The sequence below is a fragment of the Entelurus aequoreus genome, linkage group LG08, assembly GCF_033978785.1.
Source record: "Entelurus aequoreus isolate RoL-2023_Sb linkage group LG08, RoL_Eaeq_v1.1, whole genome shotgun sequence".
Classification (NCBI taxonomy): domain Eukaryota; kingdom Metazoa; phylum Chordata; class Actinopteri; order Syngnathiformes; family Syngnathidae; genus Entelurus; species Entelurus aequoreus.
In genome coordinates, this window is record NC_084738.1 from 32,537,064 (window position 1) to 32,558,238 (window position 21,175).

At 44.4% G+C, this 21,175-nt stretch overlaps 1 protein-coding gene across 4 annotated transcripts in view; it reads right to left on the bottom strand.

The window, feature by feature from the left end:
• uts2r2 (urotensin-2 receptor 2) overlaps positions 1 to 21,175 on the bottom strand; it is a 109,954-nt gene that overhangs the window by 60,345 nt on the left and 28,434 nt on the right. For 2 of the 4 annotated variants that reach the window (XM_062056266.1, XM_062056269.1), the window contains 3 exons: positions 15,718 to 15,782; positions 15,073 to 15,129; positions 7,325 to 7,478 (listed from right to left, as the gene is read on the bottom strand). In XM_062056266.1, the coding sequence (XP_061912250.1) occupies positions 7,325 to 7,478; positions 15,073 to 15,129; positions 15,718 to 15,782 (276 nt within the window). The remainder of the gene's footprint in view (positions 1 to 7,324; positions 7,479 to 15,072; positions 15,130 to 15,717; positions 15,783 to 21,175) is intronic. The other 2 variants (XM_062056267.1, XM_062056270.1) reach the window with 1 other exon arrangement.

Below are 21,175 nucleotides of genomic sequence, written 5' to 3' on the forward strand. Positions count from 1 at the left end.
GGATAGTAACCCACCGGAAAGGTTGGCCCGGCCCCCCAGAAGGTGCTATGTCTGCGGGCGAGAAGGCCACATCTCCTGGGCCTGTCCGGAGCGGGACCGAGACGTCTCAATGCCGTCTGCCGCCAGCTCGGGTGCCCACCGACCTTGCTTGCACACCGGGGACACCGGCCGACCCCATGCCTCCCTGCCGGTGCGGGTGGGAGGTACCGACGCCCATGCCCTGATTGATTCTGGCAGCGTCGTCACCTTGGTGAGGGCTGACTACGCTGGTCCTGTCGGCTCAGACACCGTCCCGGTCACCTCCGCCATTATCCGGTCAGCCATATCCGGGTCCAGACCCCCCGTGGAGACGCCGTTGTGGCTGCTGGGGTGGTCCCCAACCTACCTGTCCCTCTGCTGATAGGCACGGATTGTGTCCTCTTCCAGCAGTATTGGAACCCAGGCCGCCTCCGCCCACATCTTCCCCGACAAACAAGACGCCGGGACCGGCGCCCCGCAGCCTCGACCCCGCGGACCGCATTCCCCACCTTCCGAGCACCTAGAGGAACCTCACCAGGAAGTGGAGCATCTGAGAGAGACGCCAGTGGGGAGAGACCCCTCCAGCCAGTGAAGACCCCTTCTCTGAGTTCCCGCTCATGCCGGTCGAGGGGAATCCACCTCAAGGCGAGTACGCCACAGCCCAATGGGCTGACCCGAACCTGGAAATGGCCCGCCAAAGCATCGCCACCATAGACGGTCAACTGGTCGCTGGGGTGAGTGGGGTGTCTTATCCTCATTTTTTGGTAAAAGCGGGTCTGTTGTACCGAAGTGAAAAAACTAAAGGGGGGGGAAGTTGTCGAACAACTATTAGTGCCGAAAAGTTTTGTCACCCGGGTGTTGTACCTCGCTCACTCCCACCAATTAGGGGCTCATCTGGGAGCCCAGAAGACTTACGACCGAGTGGTCGCACGTTTTTATTGGCCTGGGGTGAAACGAGCCGTCGAGGACTTTTGTCGCACATGTCCGGAATGTCAAAAAGCGGCACCGCGGCCCTTTCTCCGGAATCCCCTCACACCCCTTCCTATTATTGAGACGCCATTTTCACGGATAGCTATGGACATTGTGGGGCCGTGGCCAAAATCGTCTCGTGGACACCGCTATATACTTGTCATTGTCGATTATGCAACCCGATACCCCGAGGCCATTCCCTTGCGTGTTGCTACAGCCAAGAATGTTGCCCATGAACTACTCATGCTTTTTAGCCGGGTTGGAATAGCAGACGAGGTTTTGACGGACCAGGGTACCTGTTTTATGGCCCGTGTAATGACCGCGTTGTATAAATGGCTTAAGATAAAACAGATCAGAACCTCCGTCTATCACCCACAAACTAACGGACTAGTGGAACGCTTTAATTCAACCTTGAAGACAATGTTAAGGAAACTGGTTGAAATTGACGGGAAAGACTGGGACCAATTAATTCCTTATGTACTGTTTGCTATTCGTGAAGTGCCACAAGCCTCTACAGGTTTTTCCCCTTTTGAGCTGCTCTACGGGCGGAATTCCACGGGGTCTGCTGGACCTCGCCAAGCAAGCCTGGGAAAGTCAGCCCTCCCCCCACCGGAACGTTATAGACCACGTGGAACACATACAGGAGAGAGCCAGAAGGGTATGGCCACTGGTCCGGAACCATATGGAGAAGGCTCAAGCTGCCCAGGCACGAACATACGACAAGGGCGCCCGTCTCCGTGAGTTTAAGGTGGGTGACCTTGTCTTAGTATTGGTCCCGACGGCAGAGTGCAAATTCTTGGCTAAATGGCACGGCCCGTACGAGATCACTGAGCGAGTGGGGGCCGTCAACTACCGTGTGCAGCAACCCGGCCGGAGGAAAGGTTTGCAGCTGTATCATGTAAATGTATTGAAAAGATGGCACACTGCTGCACCTTTGCCTAGCCCTGCCCTTCTAACGGACCTCTCTTCACAGAAACCCGCCGTCAATGTAGGCGTAGACCTTGGCCCAACACAAGTCCAAGATGTCCAAGAGCTCTTGGGCCGCTACCAGGACATTTTTGAAGAGATGCCCGGGCGCACCCATGTCATAGAACATGACATAGAGACCCCGCCTGGGAAGGTGATCAGGCAACGACCATACAGGGTCCCAGAAGCACGGAGGGAAGCGATAAAAGAAGAGGTAAAAAAGATGCTTGACCAAGGCGTCATTGAAGAGTCCTACAGCCCTTGGTCCAGTCCAATTGTCATCGTCCCTAAACCAGATGGCTCCTTGAGGTTTTGCAACGACTTCCGAAAACTAAACGAAATCTCCACCTTCGATGCATATCCCATGCCTAGAGCCGATGAGCTGATTGACCGCCTTGGACCTGCCCGCTTTGTCAGCACCATGGACTTGACAAAAGGTTATTGGCAGGTACCCCTGACCCAGAGAGCCAAACCCAAGACGGCCTTCTCAACTCCAGATGGCTTGTTCCAGTACACTGTCCTCCCCTTCGGCATCCACGGGGCCCCTGCGACCTTCCAGCGCATGATGGACCGAATCCTCCGTCCTCACCAAGCCTATGCCGCTGCCTACCTTGATGACATCGTGGTCCACAGCGCCACCTGGGCCCACCATCTGGAACACCTGGAGGCTGTCCTCAGGGCCCTTCGTCAGGCTGGTCTAACAGCGAACGCTAAGAAGTGCCGGGTAGGATGGACCGAAACCGACTACCTCGGGTATACGATAGGCCGGGGGTGTGTGCGACCCCAAGCCCAGGTGGAGAAGATACGGAATTGGCCCCGCCCCATCACTAAAAGACAGGTGCAGTCCTTCTTAGGTCTGATCGGCTACTACCAGAAGTTTATCAAAGACTTTGCCACAATAGCGGCCCCCCTCAACGAACTCACGCGCCAACGGTCAACCCACCGAGTATCTTGGACCACCGAAACGGAAGGGGCCTTCGAGAAGTTAAAGCAGGCTCTGTGTGAGGAACCCATCCTTGTTGCACCTGACTTCACGAAGCCATTCGTCCTCCACACAGATGCCTCTGGCACTGGGATCGGGGCAGTCCTAGCCCAATTGGTGGGCGCCGATGAACACCCCGTAACCTTCATTAGCCGAAAACTGCTAAAGCACGAAAAAAACTACTCGACCGTGGAGAAGGAGTGTCTTGCTGTGAAGTGGGCCATCCACCATCTCAGGTATTACCTATGGGGAAGACGCTTCACTCTGGTGACCGACCACGCCTCCCTCAAATGGATGGCCACCAATAAGGACAGCAACGCTAGGGTGACACGCTGGTTCCTGGAACTGCAAAATTATAACTTCACCGTCGAGCACCGCCCTGGAAAGGATATCCGCCACGCCGATGCGATGTCCCGCCGCTACGAAGATGAGGAACAGGAAGCTCCTCGTACCAACAAGGAGCTTAGGGGGGGATATGTGGAGCATCACAATACCTCCGAACAGGTGAGACTGGGCAGAGGGCCAGCCATCACAGTGAAAACATGCATCAGGGGGTCAAACTACGCCACTCTTTAGGTGTGGTCATTGAAGGCAAATACATCCCTAATTTTATCCTCAATCAGGCTGATGTGTGGCCACCTGCCCCAAGGCAGCTGTGTCAGGTTGGCAATCACTGTTTGAGTTAAATAGCACCTCAGTGTTTGACTCATTGTGTGACTGGCTCCCTGCTGGGAAAGGTCTGCTTCCATCGGGCGGTAAGTGTGTTGCTCCACTGAAATATAGTTTGCTAAATGTGTAAGATGTTTCATTCGTTTTAATGCAGTGATTTATTGAACTTTGCACTGATCAGTTTTCTCTGCTATATGTTCCAGGCAATTTAGGAGACATGATCAAGACTTAGAAAAAGTGACAATTTGTTTGTTTCAATGGAAGCCCCAATCGGGAAGAACTTTAAGTTAACCTTTATTCAGAAAAACTGACTGAATAAAACAACGCTGTGGCGTTTGAACTTTAAGCAAAACTGTCTCTGGGAGGTTGGTTTGTGACCGCACATCACGGTATATATATACATACGCATATATATATATATATATATATATATATATATATATATATATATATATATATATATATATATATATATATATATATATATGTGTGTGTACGTGACATTTAACACGTCAAAAGTGGTAAAAGACTGGCTAAATCAGGCTAGAATTAAGGTTTTAGAATGGCCTTCCCGAAGTCCTGACTTAAAGGCCTACTGAAACCCACTACTACCGACCACGCAGTCTGATAGTTTATATATCAATGATGAAATCTTAACATTGCAACACATGCCAATACGGCCGGGTTAACTTATAAAGTGCAATTTTAAATTTCCCGCGAAACTTCCGGTTGAAAACGTCTATGTGTGATGACGTTTGCGCGTGACATCAATGGTTGAAACGGAAGTATTCGGACACATTGTATCTCAATACAAACAGCTCTGTTTTCATCGCCAAATTCCACAGTATTCTGGACATCTGTGTTGGTGAATCTTTTGCAATTTGTTTAATGAACAATGGAGACTGCAAAGAAGAAAGCTGTAGGTGGGATCGGTGTATTAGCGGCTGGCTGCAGCAACACAACCAGGAGGACTTTGAGGATAGCAGACGCGCTATCCGACGCTAGCCGCCGACCGCATCGATGATCGGGTGAAGTCCTTCGTCGCGCCTTCGATCGCTGGAACGCAGGTGAGCACGGGTGTAGGTTGAGCAGATGAGAGCTGGCGTAGGTGGAGAGATAATGTTTTTATCATAGCTCCGACGAGGTCCCGTAGCTAAGTTAGCTTCAATGGCGTCGTTAGCAACAGCATTGCTAGGCTTCGACAGGCGGCACAGCATTAACCGTGTGGTTACAGGTCCAGTGTTTGGTTCGGTGTCTCCTGATAGTTGTATTGTTGATCTGCTGTCTATCTTTCCAGTCATGGGCTTATTTATTTTGTTTCTATCTGCATTTAAGCATGATGCTATCACGTTAGCTCCGTAGCTAAAGTGCTTCACCGATGTATTGTCGTGGAGATAAAAGTCACTGTGAATATCCATTTCGCGTTCTCGACTCTCATTTTCAAGAGGATATAGTATCCGAGGTGGTTTAAAATACAAATCCGTGATCCATAATAGAAGAAGGAGAGAGTGTGGAATCCAATGAGCCCTTTTACCTAAGTTACGGTTAGAGCGAAAAAAGATACGTCCTGCACTGCACACTAGTCCTTCACTCTCACGTTCCTCATCCACAAATCTTTCATCCTGGCTCAAATTAATGGGGTAATTGTCGCTTTCTCGGTCCGAATCGCTTTCGCTGCTGGTGTAAACAATGGGGAAATGTGAGGAGCCTTTCAACCTGCGACGTCACGCTACTTCCGGTACAGGCAAGGCTTTTTTTTATCAGCGACCAAAAGTTGCGAACTTTATCGTCGATGTTCTCTACTAAATCCTTTCAGCAAAAATATGGCAATATCGCGAAATGATCAAGTATGACACATAGAATGGATCTGCTATCCCCGTTTAAATTAAAAAAATTAATTTCAGTAGGCCTTTAAACGTCTGGACCAGGGGTCGGCAACCTTTACCACTCAAAGAGCCATTTTGATGAGTTTCACAAATTAAAGATAATAATGGGAGCCACAAAACTCTTTTGAAATTTAAAATGAAATAACACTGCATACAAAGCTTTTTTTTAACTTTTGGGCTATGTTTAAACCAAGGGTCTCAGACACACGCTCCGGCCCGCACCTTATTAAGACAATTTAATGTTAGTACGGCCCGCGAGTTTTACTTTAACGGCGCTTGACAGCGTCATACTTGCCAACTCTCACAGTCTTTCCGGGAGACATATGTAGGGCGTGTTGGTACTGTTTTTAGCGCCCTCTACAGTCTTTGCAAACAGCGTACCTGATCGGCCACATGTTGAATGCAGCTTCTGCTTGCACACGTAAGTGACAGCAAGGCATACTTAGTCAACAGTCACACAGCTTACACTGACGGTGACCGTATAAAACAACTTTAACACAACTTTAACACTGTGACGTTACAAATATGCGCCACACTGTGAACCCACACCAAAAAAGAATGACAAACACATTTCTGGAGAACATCTGCACCGTAACACAACATAAACACAACACATTGAATACCCAGAATCCCATGCAGCCCTAACTCTTCCGGTCTACATTGTACACCCCCGCTACCACCAAACCCCGCCCACCTCAACCGACGCACAAAGGGGGGTGGGGAGGGGGGTTGATGTGTGGGGGGGTGGTGGTGGTAGCGGGGGTGTACAATGTAGACTGGAAGAGTTAGGGCTGCATGGGATTCTGGGTATTCGTTCTGTTGTATTTATGTTGTTTAACGGTGCGGATGTTCTCCAGAAATGTGTTTGTCATTCTTTTTTGGTGTGGGTTCACAGTGTGGCGCATATTTGTAACGTAACAGTGTTAAAGTTGTTTTATACGGTCACCGTCAGTGTAAGCTGTGTGGCTGTTGACCAAGTATGCCTTGCTGTCTCTTACGTGTGCAAGTAAAAGCTACATACACCATGTGGACGGGCTGGCACGGTGTTTGTACAGGCTATAGAGGATCAGAAAATGCAATGCTATATTGGCACGCCCTTGATTAAGTTGTTTAAGGTGATAACTGGAGAATATTTAACCCGGGAGATTTCTAAAAAAGGCACTGAGAGCCGTAAGTCTCCTGGGAAAATCGGGAGGGTCGGCAAGTATGCAGCTGAGCCGCATCAGAGTGGTCAAAGAGCCGCATGCGGCTCCGGAGCCGCGGGTTGCCGACCCCTGGTCTGGACAATGCTGAAAAAACAAGTCCATGTCAGAAAACCAACACATTTAGCTGAACTGCACCAATTTTGTCAAGAGGAGTGGTCAAAAATTCAACCAGAAACTTGCCAGAAGCTTGTGGATGGCTACCAAAAGCACCTTATTGCAGTGAAACTTGCCAAGGGACATGTAACCAAATATTAACATTGCTGTATGTATACTTTTGACCCAGCAGATTTGGTCACATTTTCAGTAGACCCATAATAAATTCATAAAAGAACCAAACTTCATGAATGTTTTTTTGTGACAAACAAGTATGTGCTCCAATCACTATCACAAAAAAATAAGAGTTGTAGAAATTATTGGAATCTCAAGACAGCCATGAGATTATGTTCTTTACAAGTGTATGTAAACTTTTGATCGTGACTGTGTATAAATAAATATAATAATATAATAATATTGACACCTATGTTTAATTTAGAGTTGGAGTACCCAGAAAAACCAATGCGATCACAGGGAAAATATGCTCAAAAGCCAAGCACACAAAATATATCAAGAACTCGGAACCTATCAAATACCTTATCAATGTGTGGGTGCCAGTACTCGTCATGTTGGGTCTTGGCTGTTGTGGAGTTGATCCGGGAGAAGAAGGTGGGCTTGGTGAGATACATCAGAGTTTGGTCCAAACCAAACGTCTCTGCAATAACAGTTTGGATTCGCTCGCGTACATTTCTAAAAGTGAGAAAAAAATTACAGAAGTTAAGGCAGCTTTACTCGCCAAGGGGTTGTCCAAGCTGGGTTTAAGCAGCTACATGTTGAATATTTAATCTCTTTGTTATCGTAAAGGGTGGGTGTAGTAATAGATTATACATTTAACTGGAAATCTCATATACAAAATTTACAACATAAGGTGGCAGGAAATACTTCAATAATGAACAAAGCAAAATATGTTCTGGACCAAAAATCACACCATGTTCTCTACATCTTGCGAATGTTATCATAGCTGAGTTATTGTGTAGAAATGTGGGAAAATAACTACAGAAGTACACTTCATTCACTAATCGTGTTACAAAAGAGATCGGTTAGAATAATACATAATGTTGGATATAGAAAACATTAAAACTATTTATTGAATCAAAAATATTGAAATTTAATGATTTAGTGCATTTGCAAACAGTGTAAGTTATGTACAAAGCAAACTATAACCTGCTACCAAAAATGTACAACAATTATTTTCAACAAAAGAGGAGAAAAGCACTTAAGACATTTATGTACTATATCAGTATGTGTAATTAAATTATGGCATTATTAATCACATAAGTCAAACAAAGTAATATGATGATCCAGTTTAACAAACTGTTCAAACTCAAATTGTTTGCAAATTAAAAAGAAGAAGAATTCTAATAAACATCTTGAACCTTATTGAAAAATACTGATCTCAAACAATGTTGTGGTATATAAATTCTCCCTTTCCAGTTACTCTACCCACAATTGTCTGAGAAAAGTCAACATTGCAAAAAAAGAACAATTAACAATGCAACCAAAATTTTAATTATAAAATGTAAACAAAACCACTAAAATAACTAATATGATACGCAGATACTGTGGTAAAAAAAACACGCTGTTTGCACCGACAGACAAGAATAGACGTTGCCGTCGAATAAACTCTGAGGAAAATTGAGTAATTTTGAAAATACAACAAAAGAGTCGATTCAACCAAGCTATTATCGATTCAATACCAATACCTATCTTTGTGTCGATACTATCTATATTTGGATCAATACGCCCACTCTTTTTGGTCATGTTTGTTTATGCAAGATTTTAGGCTTGAAAGACTATAGTCTGACTCCGCGATGGGACAAAATTGTCGTGTGCGCTGTGTTAATATTGTCATACCACACCATTCACATTAAGATCAAAACTGACCACAGAACTTTCGTCCAGAAGGTCTTATCTTTTTCCATGTGATGTCAGATGAAACAAAAATGTTGCTGTTTGGCCACAATACCCAGCAATATGTTTGGAGGAGAAAAGGTGAGGCCTTTAATCCCAGGAACACCAATCACAGAGAGTAAATGGGACAATGAAAAATTTGGATTACCTCCAAATTCTTCAGGACAACCTAAAATCATCAGCCCGGAAGTTGGGTCTTGGGCGTAGTTGGGTGATCCAACAGGACAATGACCCCAAACACACGTCAAAAGTGGTAAAGGAATGGCTAAATCGGGCTAGAATTAAGGTTTTAGAATGGCCTTCCCAAAGTCCTGACTTAAACATCTGGACAATGCTGAAGAAACAAATCCATGTCAGAAAACCAACACATTTAGCTGAACTGCACCAATTTTGTCAAGAGGAGTGCTCAAAAATTCAACCACAAGCTTGCCAGAAGCTTGTGGATGGCTACCAAAAGCGTCTTATTGCAGTGAAACTTGCCAAGGGACATGTAACCAAATATTAACATTGCTGTATGTATACTTTTGACCCAGCAGGTTTGGTCACATTTTCAGTAGACCCATAATAAATTCATAAAAGAACCAAACTTCATGAATGTTTTTTTGTGACAAACAAGTATGTGCTCCAATCACTATCACAAAAAAATAAGAGTTGTAGAAATTATTGGAATCTCAAGACAGCCATGACATTATGTTTTTTACAAGTGTATGTAAACTTTTGATCACGACTGTACAATGAGGTGCACACATTAAAATGAAACGCCTATGGTAAATCTAAAATACATGTGTCTAATAAATATGGTCTTCATAGGTGCAGAGTCAAAATAATAGGCAAAATGTTTTTTCTGATGGCTGCCAGTAGTCTTTCTCTCTCTCTAAAAAAACAAGACTATAGGAGATTAGATATTTTTTGCGCATACAAAAATGATTATGTCCAAAGTGCAGGCATACGCTATGTTTACTAAATTTGAAAACTACTAAATGTTGGTCAAACTAATCCTTATATGGAATGTGGATGCCATCTGTGGTTCCCAGAGCTTTGTGTGTGAGGAGGGTGACTGCTGAGAGAAAGAGGTTGAATATGACAGGGGCTAAGACACATCCCTGCCTGACCCCGACTTTCACATTAAAAGAGGGGGATTGCTGGCCTCCAATGCGGACAGAGGCTCGCATTCCATCGTGTAGTTGTCTCAGGATGTTGAGGAACTTTGGCGGAATCCCCAGCCTTCCCAGTAAGTCCCAGAGGAGATTCCGGTTTACAGTGTCAAATGCCTTGGACAGGTCGATGAAGGCGATGTACAGATCCTGGTGGTGTTCCCGGCACTTTTCTTGTACCTGCCTGGCTACAAAGATCATGTCAGTAGTACTGCGATCTCTTCTGAATCCACACTGTGATTCAGGCAGGATGTTCTCAGAGATGTGAGTAACTAAACGAGAGAGCATGACCCGGGCAACAACTTTCCCAGCAAACGAGAGCAGGGAAATTCCTCTGCTGTTTCCACAGTCGGCTTTGTCACCTTTCCTCTTAAAGATGGTTATTATAACAGCATCTTTCCATTCCTGGGGGATGGCTTCAGAGGACCAGATGGAATCAATCAATTGGTGAAGCCGGCGGGTGAGGAGATAGCCACCAAACTTCAGCACCTCAGCTGGGATACCGTCAGGGCCTGGGCTTTTGTTGTTTTTTAGGCCCTTGATGGCTTTTAGGACCTCAGCAAAGGTAGGCGGGGAGTCCAGGTGGTCGACAGGGGGAGTGGTTGGGAAATTGGTGAAAATGTCCTGGTCAGAGGGATTTTCTGAGTTAAGGAGAGTGTTGAAATGTTCAGCCCATCTATTTTGGATCTGGGGTGTGTCCTTATAGAGGGTGACTCCGTCTGCCGATCTGACTGGGGTTATGTTTTTTCTCTGTGGACCATATATGGATTTGACGGCATCATAAAATCCATGGGAATTGTTTGTGTCAGCATAAAGTTGGACCTCGCTGGCTTTCTTGATCCACCAGTCATTTTCCATGGCTCTGAGGGTACGCTGGACTTCGGCTCTCATGGAGGAGAGTCGAGTCTTTAGTGTGATGGATTGTGGGTTGGCCAGGTAAGCAGCATGGGCTTTGTGTTTTGCCTGGAGAAGTTTATGGATATCCGGTGCACTGTTGTCAAACCAGTCCTGATGTTTACGCCTGGTGTACCCAAGGGACTCCTCTGCTGCCTGATGGATGGCAGTTCTTAGGGAGTTCCAGCAGGTGTTGATGTCAGGGTCCAGGTGGGTATCAGGGATTGCAGACAAATGTTCTGCAAGCTGTGCTCTGAGCTGGTCTACAGAGTGCTTGGATTTGAGTGCTTCACAGTTGAGTCTCTTGTTTCGTGATGTTTTCTTCAGTTGGGGGCGGACTTCCATCTGAAATTTGGTTCTGATCATTCGATGGTCAGTCCAGCAGTCCGCTCCACGCATCGCTCTGGAGATTAGGACGTCCTTCCTGTCTCTACGACGGGTGATAATATAGTCGAGGAGGTGCCAATGTTTGGAGCGAGGATGTTGCCAGGAGGTCTTGAATTTATCCTTGAGCTGGAACAGGGTGTTGGTGATGATCAACTGATGTTCAGAGCAGAGTGTAAGGAGGCGAAGCCCATTATCATTAAGCCTACCAACCCCGTGCTGACCAAGTGTTCCGGTCCAGAGCCCACTGTCAGAGCCCACCCTCGCGTTAAAATCCCCGAGGAGTATGAGCTTGTCGGTGGGAGGCGTTTCCTCAATGGCGGAGTTTAGTGAGGCATAGAATGTGTCCTTGCTCTCAAGGTCTGCATCCAGGGTTGGGGCGTAGGCGCTGATAAGGGTGACATGGCGATTTTTGGTGAGTGGTACACGCCACGTCATGAGCCTTTCGCTTATACCCACTGGAGATTCTGGGATATTGTGAAGATGGCTTGTCCTGGCGGGAAAACCCACTCCATGTAGACGACAGGAGCCTTCTGGATGACCCTTCCAGAAGAAAGTGTAGCCTTCTCCCGCCTCCGTAATTGAGTCTTCCCCATGTAAGCGGGTTTCGCTCAGGGCGGCTATGTCAATGCCGTATCGGTTTAGTTCATGCGCAACGAGTGCTGTTCTTCGCTGCGGGCGGCAGGAGAGATCACGCACATCCAAAAGTGTGCGGACGTTCCATGACGCTATTGTGAAGGGAATTTTGTTTGTCTTGTACGATTGTTTTCGACCGCATAAAAGGATGGCCCGGCAGCTGCGGTAGGCTGCCCGGGCGATGAGGAACAGACCATTTTTAGGCCACCTTTTCTAGGCCCTTCCCATTTCAGGGTAAGCAGAGCGGTGCTGCTCAGTTACGTGCGAAGCTGCCGGGGAGGCATGCTGTTCCATCCCATGCCACAGCGACCTTCAGTCGCACGCCGCCTACGTGCAGGGTTGGGCTAGGTCAGGGGTCGGCAACCCGCGGCTCCGGAGCCGCATGCGGCTCTTTGACCACTCTGATGCGGCTCAGCTACATACTTGCTGACCCCCCCGATTTTCCCAGGAGACTTATGGATCTCAGTGTCTCTCATAGATAACTCCCAGGGAAAAGTATAATCCTATTTACACTCTAATTACTAAATAAAGGGAGTGCCCTAATTGCACTGCAGTAATTGTCCTCTATAGCATTTACAAACAGCGTGCCAGCCCGGCCACATGCTGTATGTTGCTTTTACTTGCACACATAGGAGACAGCAAAGCATACTTACTCATCAGCCACACAGCTTACACTGACGGTAGCCGTATCAAACAACTTTAACATTGTTACGTTACAAATATGCGCCACACTGTGACCCCACACCAAAAAAGAATGAAAAACACATTTCTGGAGAACATCCCACCGTAACACAACATAAACACAACACAACCAATACCCAGAATCCCATGCAGCCCTAACTCTTCCGGTCTACATTATACACCCCCGCTACCACCAAATCCCCCCACACATCAACCCCCCCCCCCCCCCCCCCCCCTCCGTGCGTTGGTTGAGCGGAAGAGTTAGGGCTGCATGGGATTCTGGGTATTGGTACCGTCAGTGTAAGATGTGTGGCTGCTGAGGTAGTACGCCTTGCTGTCACTTACGTGAGCAAGCTGAAACTGCATTCTGCATGTGGTCGAGCAGGTACACTGTTTGGGCAGACTGTAGAGGGCGCCAAAAGCAGTGTCATTACGCCCTGTTATTCGGGAGTCTCCCGGGAGAAATGAGAGGGTTGGCAAGTATGACGCTATGAAGCGCCATTCATTCGAAACTCGCGGGCTGCACTAACATCAAATTTCCACATTAAAGTGCGTGTGTCGGTGACCCCTGGTTAACATAGCACAAAGCATTTAAGCTTTGTATGCGGTGTTTTTCATTTTGAATTTAAAACATTTTTTTGTGGCTCCCATTATTTACTTTAATTTGTGAAACTTGCCAAAATGGCTCTTTGAGTGGTAAAGGTTGCCGACCCCTGGGCTAGGTACTGCCAGTCACATCCTTGACCTGTACCAGCCACCCTTCCCCATCGCCGCAGGACTTGAGGGCGGGGAGGTTGGGGGTAGTGCTGAGGAGGAGCAAAACACCTGCGCAGTGAATTGATTTAAGTGGTGGTAGAAGTGCGCAATCTCTACCCGCACTGTTTTGTCTTGGCCCCATGTGGTGTCCTCCAGTGGCATGAAAAGCTCATGACAACCTTCTGCCGCATGGTGTTGCAGAGGACTGCCAGAGCACCGGTCTGTTGGTGACTGCCTATTGCGGGTCCTCGCCACAGATTTTTCGTTAGGGGTTTTCTCCCGTAGCCTATAACCAAGTGGTTAGCCAGTAGGCACTGGTCAATGAGGCAGAGACTTTTGAGGCGGTCTCTGCAAGCTATTTTAACCCATAGCTGGGACCCTGACAGGTACTACCACCCCGGGTCAGAATGGACCTGGGAGTAATGATGACTGAGGGGTAACTCCACCTTCCCCAAAACTCCAGAACTCCCGAACTGAAGCCTCATCACCGGATGCAGTTTTGAGTCATACCCAGGACACATACAGTTCCGGCTGGACGGCAGTCTCTTCAACATCCGGCGCCTCCAGGCCTTCACTAAAATTACAAAACAACAGATCCTAGAACTTCAGTATGCTGACGATTGTGTTCTCCTTGCCCACACGCCAGAATCTCTACAACGTGCACTTAACGTGGTCTCATCCACATACAGTGCCCTAGGACTCAAGGTCAACATTTCAAAAACACAGATCATTGCGCAACACTCTACCCACCAGTCAGAAGTGCCTGTCTTCAACATTGATGGTCAGCAGCTCACCATCGTTCCACATTTCACCTACCTCGGAAGTGTCCTGTCCCCCACCTGTAACATCGATAATGACATCCAGGTCCATGTTGGTTTAGCGTCTGCTGCCTTCGGTAGGCTCAAAACCAGGGTCTTCCTGAACAGAAACCTGATAGTTTCCAACAAAGCAGCTGTTTACAAAGCAGTTTGTCTGTCCACACTGCTATACGGCTCGGAAGCCTGGACCCCTTACCAAAGGCACGTCAGAATCCTAGAGAGATACCACATCCGCTGCCTGCAACGGATCCTGGGTCTGACCTGGGAGGACAGAGTCCCACATGTGGATATTTATGACCGGACCCAAACACCCAGCATCCAAGTGTTCCTTGCGCAAAGACATCTGCGCTGGGTGGGGCATGTAATCCGCATGCCCGCCCAGAGGCTCCCCCGACAGATCCTCTACGGCCAACTCCAGGAAGGCTGTAGGTCTCCTGGGGGTACGCGGAAACGCTACAAGGACCACATAAAAACCCTCCTGAAGCGCTGTGCTATCCAGCCTTCCGCACTGGAAGTCTTGGCTGCTGATCGCCACACCTGGCGCAACTGCAGTCACGCCGGCATTGCTCATCTCCAGGAGCAGACCACTGAGAGGAGAAAACAACAACGTTTACAGCGACATCAGCGCGCTGCAGGGGCCCCCCTCTCAAGCGTGGACTACATCTGCCCCACATGTGGCAAACCATGTGGGTCGCGCATTGGCCTGCACAGCCACATGCAATGGCATATACGAAACCCCCCTCAATAACCCATTACTGGAGCAACGTCATCATCGTAATCGATGGACAGCCAAAGAGAGATGGAATATTCCTATTGTTTCTTTACTCAGCCAGTGTTTTTTTTCAGCTTCGGTTTTCAGTTATTTTTGTGACGTCAACACAAAACCGTGATGCTATAGGAGAAACATATGCTATATTGACAACATTAAAACCAGAAATGGGAATTATTTAATGCAATCATTATTGGAAGTCCAACAGAATGGAACAGACTGTAGTCACATTTGGAGATCCACTAAAAGGATTGCTTTAAAAGTAAAGGTTATTTGGTCACCTGTAGAGCTGGAAATCCTCTTCTGTGAACACCTCCTGGATCTGATCCCCAAAATACCTGGACCCAGGTTTTAGATGCATACAAATCCAGGCAGAGATCAGAATAGGAGACAAAACAAACAGAATAAACACAATGGTTGCGTAAAAGAGTTGGGTCTGGTGGCAAACATTAAAAGATTAAACACCTCCTAGGCTGGGTAATGACACTGTTTATGTCAAAGTGGTTCATGTGAGGAACCTTATGAGTAACAGGTGAAGGGTGAAATGGAGTTGAACTTTGATTAAAGTCGCCCAGATTGTGTTCCCTGAGGATCCTGTCACCTGCCTAGTGGGATGACAGATGGAAGAAACCTAAGAGTGAAATTAATGATGGTGTTGGTGGACATGAATAGTGGGAAAAGGATAGAGAGGAGCAGATGATCCCAAAAAGGATCATATTTCGCTTGCAGTGACAAATGGGTACAGGTATGGGTCACTGGACCTAGAAGTGATATCTCACAAAAAACAGCATATCAGCAAGATTAATGAGCAACTATTTCAGGTGAAGATACTCCTGCAAATGTTACATATTATGGAAGACATTCCGGCAATCAAATGCAGGAAAAGATCTCATGTAAAAATAATTTTAAATGACTTAGTTTCCCACCTGTAAATGTTGACAAATTGTTTCCCCATTGACAATGCTCCTGAGTGCAGGTCCAAGATGGAGGCCTTTTAGGGTCAAAACAAACAAGGATTAGCACAAATAAATAGTGCATACACAGCAGGGTCTTTGTTGCAAATCCAAGCCTTGAATGTTGTTAGCGTTACATATGTTTTATTCTCAGCAGTCACAGTCTCACTTTCCATAACGCATGGCATATAAATGGCTAAGAACGAGACTTGCTTGGAACAGACAGCTGGGATTAGGACATGCCATGTCTTTTTCACCCTCAAAACAGAACAGTAGAACCCTAGAAGGTGCTATAATTCATTATAGCAGGGAAATTAAATGTGAACGATAAAAACTAAATGACAAATAATAGGAATTGTACTAACGCTAAATAAAATCCTCATACAATAAATGAGTACTTTAGTTCTTTAAATAATTACAGTGACATAATGTACATCACAGGTGTCAAAGTTCCTCCGGCCGGCAGAATCACAAAAACGCAACGTGCATCCGGCCATCATGGCAAATTTGGAAGCCGCAGTGGAATTAATACAAACCCAGTTTCCATATGAGTTGGTAAATTGTGTTAGATAAATATAAATATAAACGGAATACAATGATTTGCAAATCATTTTCAATCCATATTCAGTTGAATATGCTACAAAGACAACATATTTGAAACTGATAAACATTTTTTTTTTTTTGCAAATAATCATTAACTTTAGAATTTGATGCCAGCAACACGTGACAAAGAAGTTGGGAAAGGTGGCAATAAATACTGATAAAGTTGAGGAATGCTCATCAAACACTTATTTGGAACATCCCACAGGTGTGCAGGCTAATTGGAAACAGGTGGGTGCCATGATTGGGTATAAAAACAGCTTCCCAAAAAATGCTCAATCTTTCACAAGAAAGGATGGGGCGAGGTACACCCCTTTGTCCACAACTACGTGAGCAAATAGTCAAAGCGTTTAAGAACAACGTTTCTCAAAGTGCAATTGCAAGAAATTTAGGGATTTCAACATCTACGGTCCATAATATCATCAAAAGGTTCAGAGAATCTGGAGAAATCACTCCACGTAAGCGGCATGGCCGGAAACCATCATTGAATGACCGTGACCTTCGATCCCTCAGACGGCACTGTATCAAAAACCGACATCAATCTCTAAAGGATATCACCACATGGGCTCAGGAACACTTCAGAAAACCACTGTCACCAAATACAGTTTGTCGCTACATCTGTAAGTGCAAGTTAAAGCTCTACTTTGCAAAGCAAAAGCCATTTATCAACAACATCCAGAAACGCCGCCGGCTTCTCTGGGCCCGAGATCATCTAAGATGGACTCATGCAAAGTGAAAAAGTGTTCTGTGGTCTGACGAGTCCACATTTCAAATTGTTTTTGGAAATATTAGACATCGTGTCATCCGGACCAAAGGGGAAGCGAACCATCCAGACTGTTATCGACGCAAAGTTGAAAAGCCAGCATCTGTGATGTTATGGGGGTGCATTAGTGCCCAAGGCATGGGTAACTTACACATCTGTGAAGGCACCATTAATGCTGAAAGGTACATACAGGTTTTGGAACAACATATGCTGCCATCTAAGCGCCATCTTTTTCATGGACGCCCCTGCTTATTTCAGCAAGACAATGCCAAGCCACATTCAGCACGTGTTACAACAGCGTGGCTTCGTAAAAAAAGAGTGCGTGTACTTTCCTGGCCCGCCTGCAGTCGGGCAGTCTCCCATCGAAAATGTGTGGCGCATTAAGAAGTGTAAAATACAACAGCGGAGACCCCGGACTGTTGAACGACTGAAGCTCTACATAAAACAAGAATGGGAAAGAATTCCACTTTCAAAGCTTCAACAATTAGTTTCCTCAGTTCCCAATCGTTTACTGAGTGTTGTTAAAAGAAAAGGTGATGTAACACAGTGGTGAACATGCCCTTTCCCAACTACTTTGGCACGTGTTGCAGCCATGAAATTCTAAGTTAATTATTATTTGCAAAAAAAATAAAGTTTTTGAGTTTGAACATCAAATATCTTGTCTTTGTAGTGCATCCAATTGAATATGGGTTGAAAAGGATTTGCAAATCATTGTATTCCGTTTATATTTACATCTAACACAATTTCCCAACTCATATGGAAACGGGGTTTGTAAGATGCATTGCATTAACCTTTCTTAGTCAATATGTCTGATTACCACCAAAAGTAGCAATCATTTACTCAAAACGACACCACTTATTTATTAAACCAATTAATCCTGTTCAAACCACCGAGTGCTAGGAATTTTGGGTCCCTGTGCACTTGAGTTTGCCCCCCTAATGTATATTATTTTTAGTGTTCTAATAAATATACCAGGGCTAATTGTTATTCGGAGGATGGCGCTAGCTGTTTTAAGTCTGGACCACTCCATCTGCGGTCCCTTCCAAGGTTTCACATTGTTCCCATTGTGTTAAGTTCTTTCTTGCCCTGATGTGGGATCAGATCCGAGGATGTAGTTGTGGTTTGTGTAGCCCTTTAAAACACTTGTGATTAAGGGCTATATAAATCATCTTTGATTGATTGATTGATTGATATTCATCCATCAACTACCACATTGACTGACAAATAATACATTACGACAATACTAGTGTTTGTATTTAATCCATCCATCCATTTTAAAATAGGGTTTGGGTTGATAATGTAATTTTTGCAAGAATCTGTGCTATGATAGTTTGAAAGTTAAGACACAAAACCAATGTAACTTATAAGATGTGGGCATTCATAGAACTACAATGGCTGATTAATGCAGTCCCTGCTATCTGGAGAGTTGACCATTTTTTGTTTTAGTGCAAGAAAAAAGGAACATTGGGTATTACACAATCTCATCCAGCATATATTACACACATATCTTACCTAGAAGACTAGATAATGAACAAGAAAACAACTTTTTGAACTGTAAATGTCAGGAGGTTCAAGGATAGCGCTGGGATTTGGAGTCAACCTTTGTAAGAAATTAAAATGTGTTCAATAGATCTTGTATTGCAGCCAAATTCAGAAAGCTTCAGCAGGGAAAAGAAACTGGCTCTAAATTGCAAATGTGGTATTTAATACCTATACTGGAACTGAAATATAAAATGTCAATATAAAAAATTGTAAAAAAAAGAAAAGTTGAAAACAACAAAACCATCACATAGATTTAACTTGATGACTGGAAATATGATTATGGGTGGTAGTGGAACCAAAAAAAGAACATAAAGGCAAACAGAAGCAAGACCAAGCTGACAAGCTTATTGGGGAAAATACCAAAAGCAGGGACGGCGCCATGATTTTTTCGCTCTTGGGCCTAAAGGGGGGCTTGGCCGATTCGTGGGGCAAAGACTTAAGTACTCGTTTTTGTTCAGTAAAATCAGTTATGATACACACCACAAAAATGTTCCATATAAAAGTAGATTTAACTGAATTCGACCAAAGAAAATGTGTTAGACTTAATATATTAAGCCTAACACAAGCAACAATGACAAAAATGTTTCACATGCAAAAATGACAGCAACGGACAGCACTCATGTGCCTGCTAAAAAACAAACAATACATTCGGAATGCACGAACAAGTCTTTTTATTCATATGCACATTTAATGAAAACAGACAACTATCGTTTCGGATCATAACATAACTAAATAACTAATTGATACTGAACTTATTAGGCTTATAGGCTACAAAGTGCAGTCGTATTGCTGCAATGAGAAGTGAAACAGCTTGTGTCTAATAATTCGGCTCACAACAAAATAACTTTAGAAATAAAATGAATAATCACATTAACAATACAAGCTGTAGTGTACACACACTAATGATTCAAATCACAAGACCAAATCGACGGCACAATCCTCTGTATAAGATGGGGGAGAAATGGGGAGAGAAGGGTAGAAAGGAAGACGAAGACAACTGCTTTGAGTCCCGGACACAGCTCAGTCATAAAAACAAATTTTTCTTTTTGTTTTCTTTTCCTTTCCTGCAACAGCTGTTATGTGTTACAACATTTGCATCATAGATGGCGGCTAGTTTGATCTATTTTACTACTAATAATGCCAATTGGTATCAACTTGTAGTTGACAGTGTAAAATATATCTATATTTATCTATAGTGTGAAATATATGTACACTACCGTTCAAAAGTTTGGGGTCACCCAAACAATTTTGTGGAATAGCCTTCATTTCTAAGAACAAGAATAGACTGTCGAGTTTCAGATGAAAGTTCTCTTTTTCTGGCCATTTTGAGCGTTTAATTGACACCACAAATGTGATGCTCCAGAAACTCAATCTACTCAAAGGAAGGTCAGTTTTGTAGCTTCTGTAACAAGCTAAACTGTTTTCAGATGTGTGAACATGATTGCACAAGGGTTTTCTAATCATCAATTAGCCTTCTGAGCCAATGAGCAAACACATTGTACCATTAGAACACTGGAGTGATAGTTGCTGGAAATGGGCCTCTATACACCTATGTAGATATTGCACCAAAAACCAGACATTTGCAGCTAGAATAGTCATTTGCCACATTAGCAATGTATAGAGTGTATTTCTTTAAAGTTAAGACTAGTTTAAAGTTATCTTCATTGAAAAGTACAGCGCTTTTCCTTCAAAAATAAGGACATTTTAATGTGACCCCAAACTTTTGAACGGTAGTGTATATATATTTAAATGCGATTTATTTTACCTTGCATGCAGCTCTCTATAAATTTACTGCATGTATATTGTATATCATTGTATACTATATTGTATACTGTATAAACTTTATACAGTATACAATAAGATGTCTTTATACTATAAAGACATCTTGACTTGTTTATTTTATTTTCTATTAATAAACTCAAAAACATATACCAGCTCTCAAATTATGTACTGCAAAGAGAGAGAGAAATGTAAAGTTGCATGTTTTATTACACATACAACAAATAACACAAACAAACGACATTTATTTACAACATCCAGTAAGATATGGAGAAATGCACCATCCATCCATCCATACATACACACATACATATATACATAATGTACATACTGTACATACTCACATATATACATACAACTATACATGCATACATATATACAGTCGTGGTCAAAAGTTTACATACACTTGTAAAGAACATAATGTCATGGCATGTCATGGCTATTTTTTTGTGATAGAGTGATTGGAGCACATACTTGTTTGTCACAAAAAACATTCATGAAGTTTGGTTCTTTTATTAATTTATTATGAGTCTACTGAAAATGGGACCAAATCTGCTGGGTCAAAAGTATACATACAGCAAAATACATTATCAATTATCAATTTTGGTGATGTAGAAAAGTTACAATCAAATCAAATTAGCTTCATGGCATGGCCTCTTAACTTCATGTGAGTGATGATGATGGACGACACCTGTTGACTTGTCTGAGCCCATTTAAATAGAGCAAATTTTTGCAGTCATTAGACTC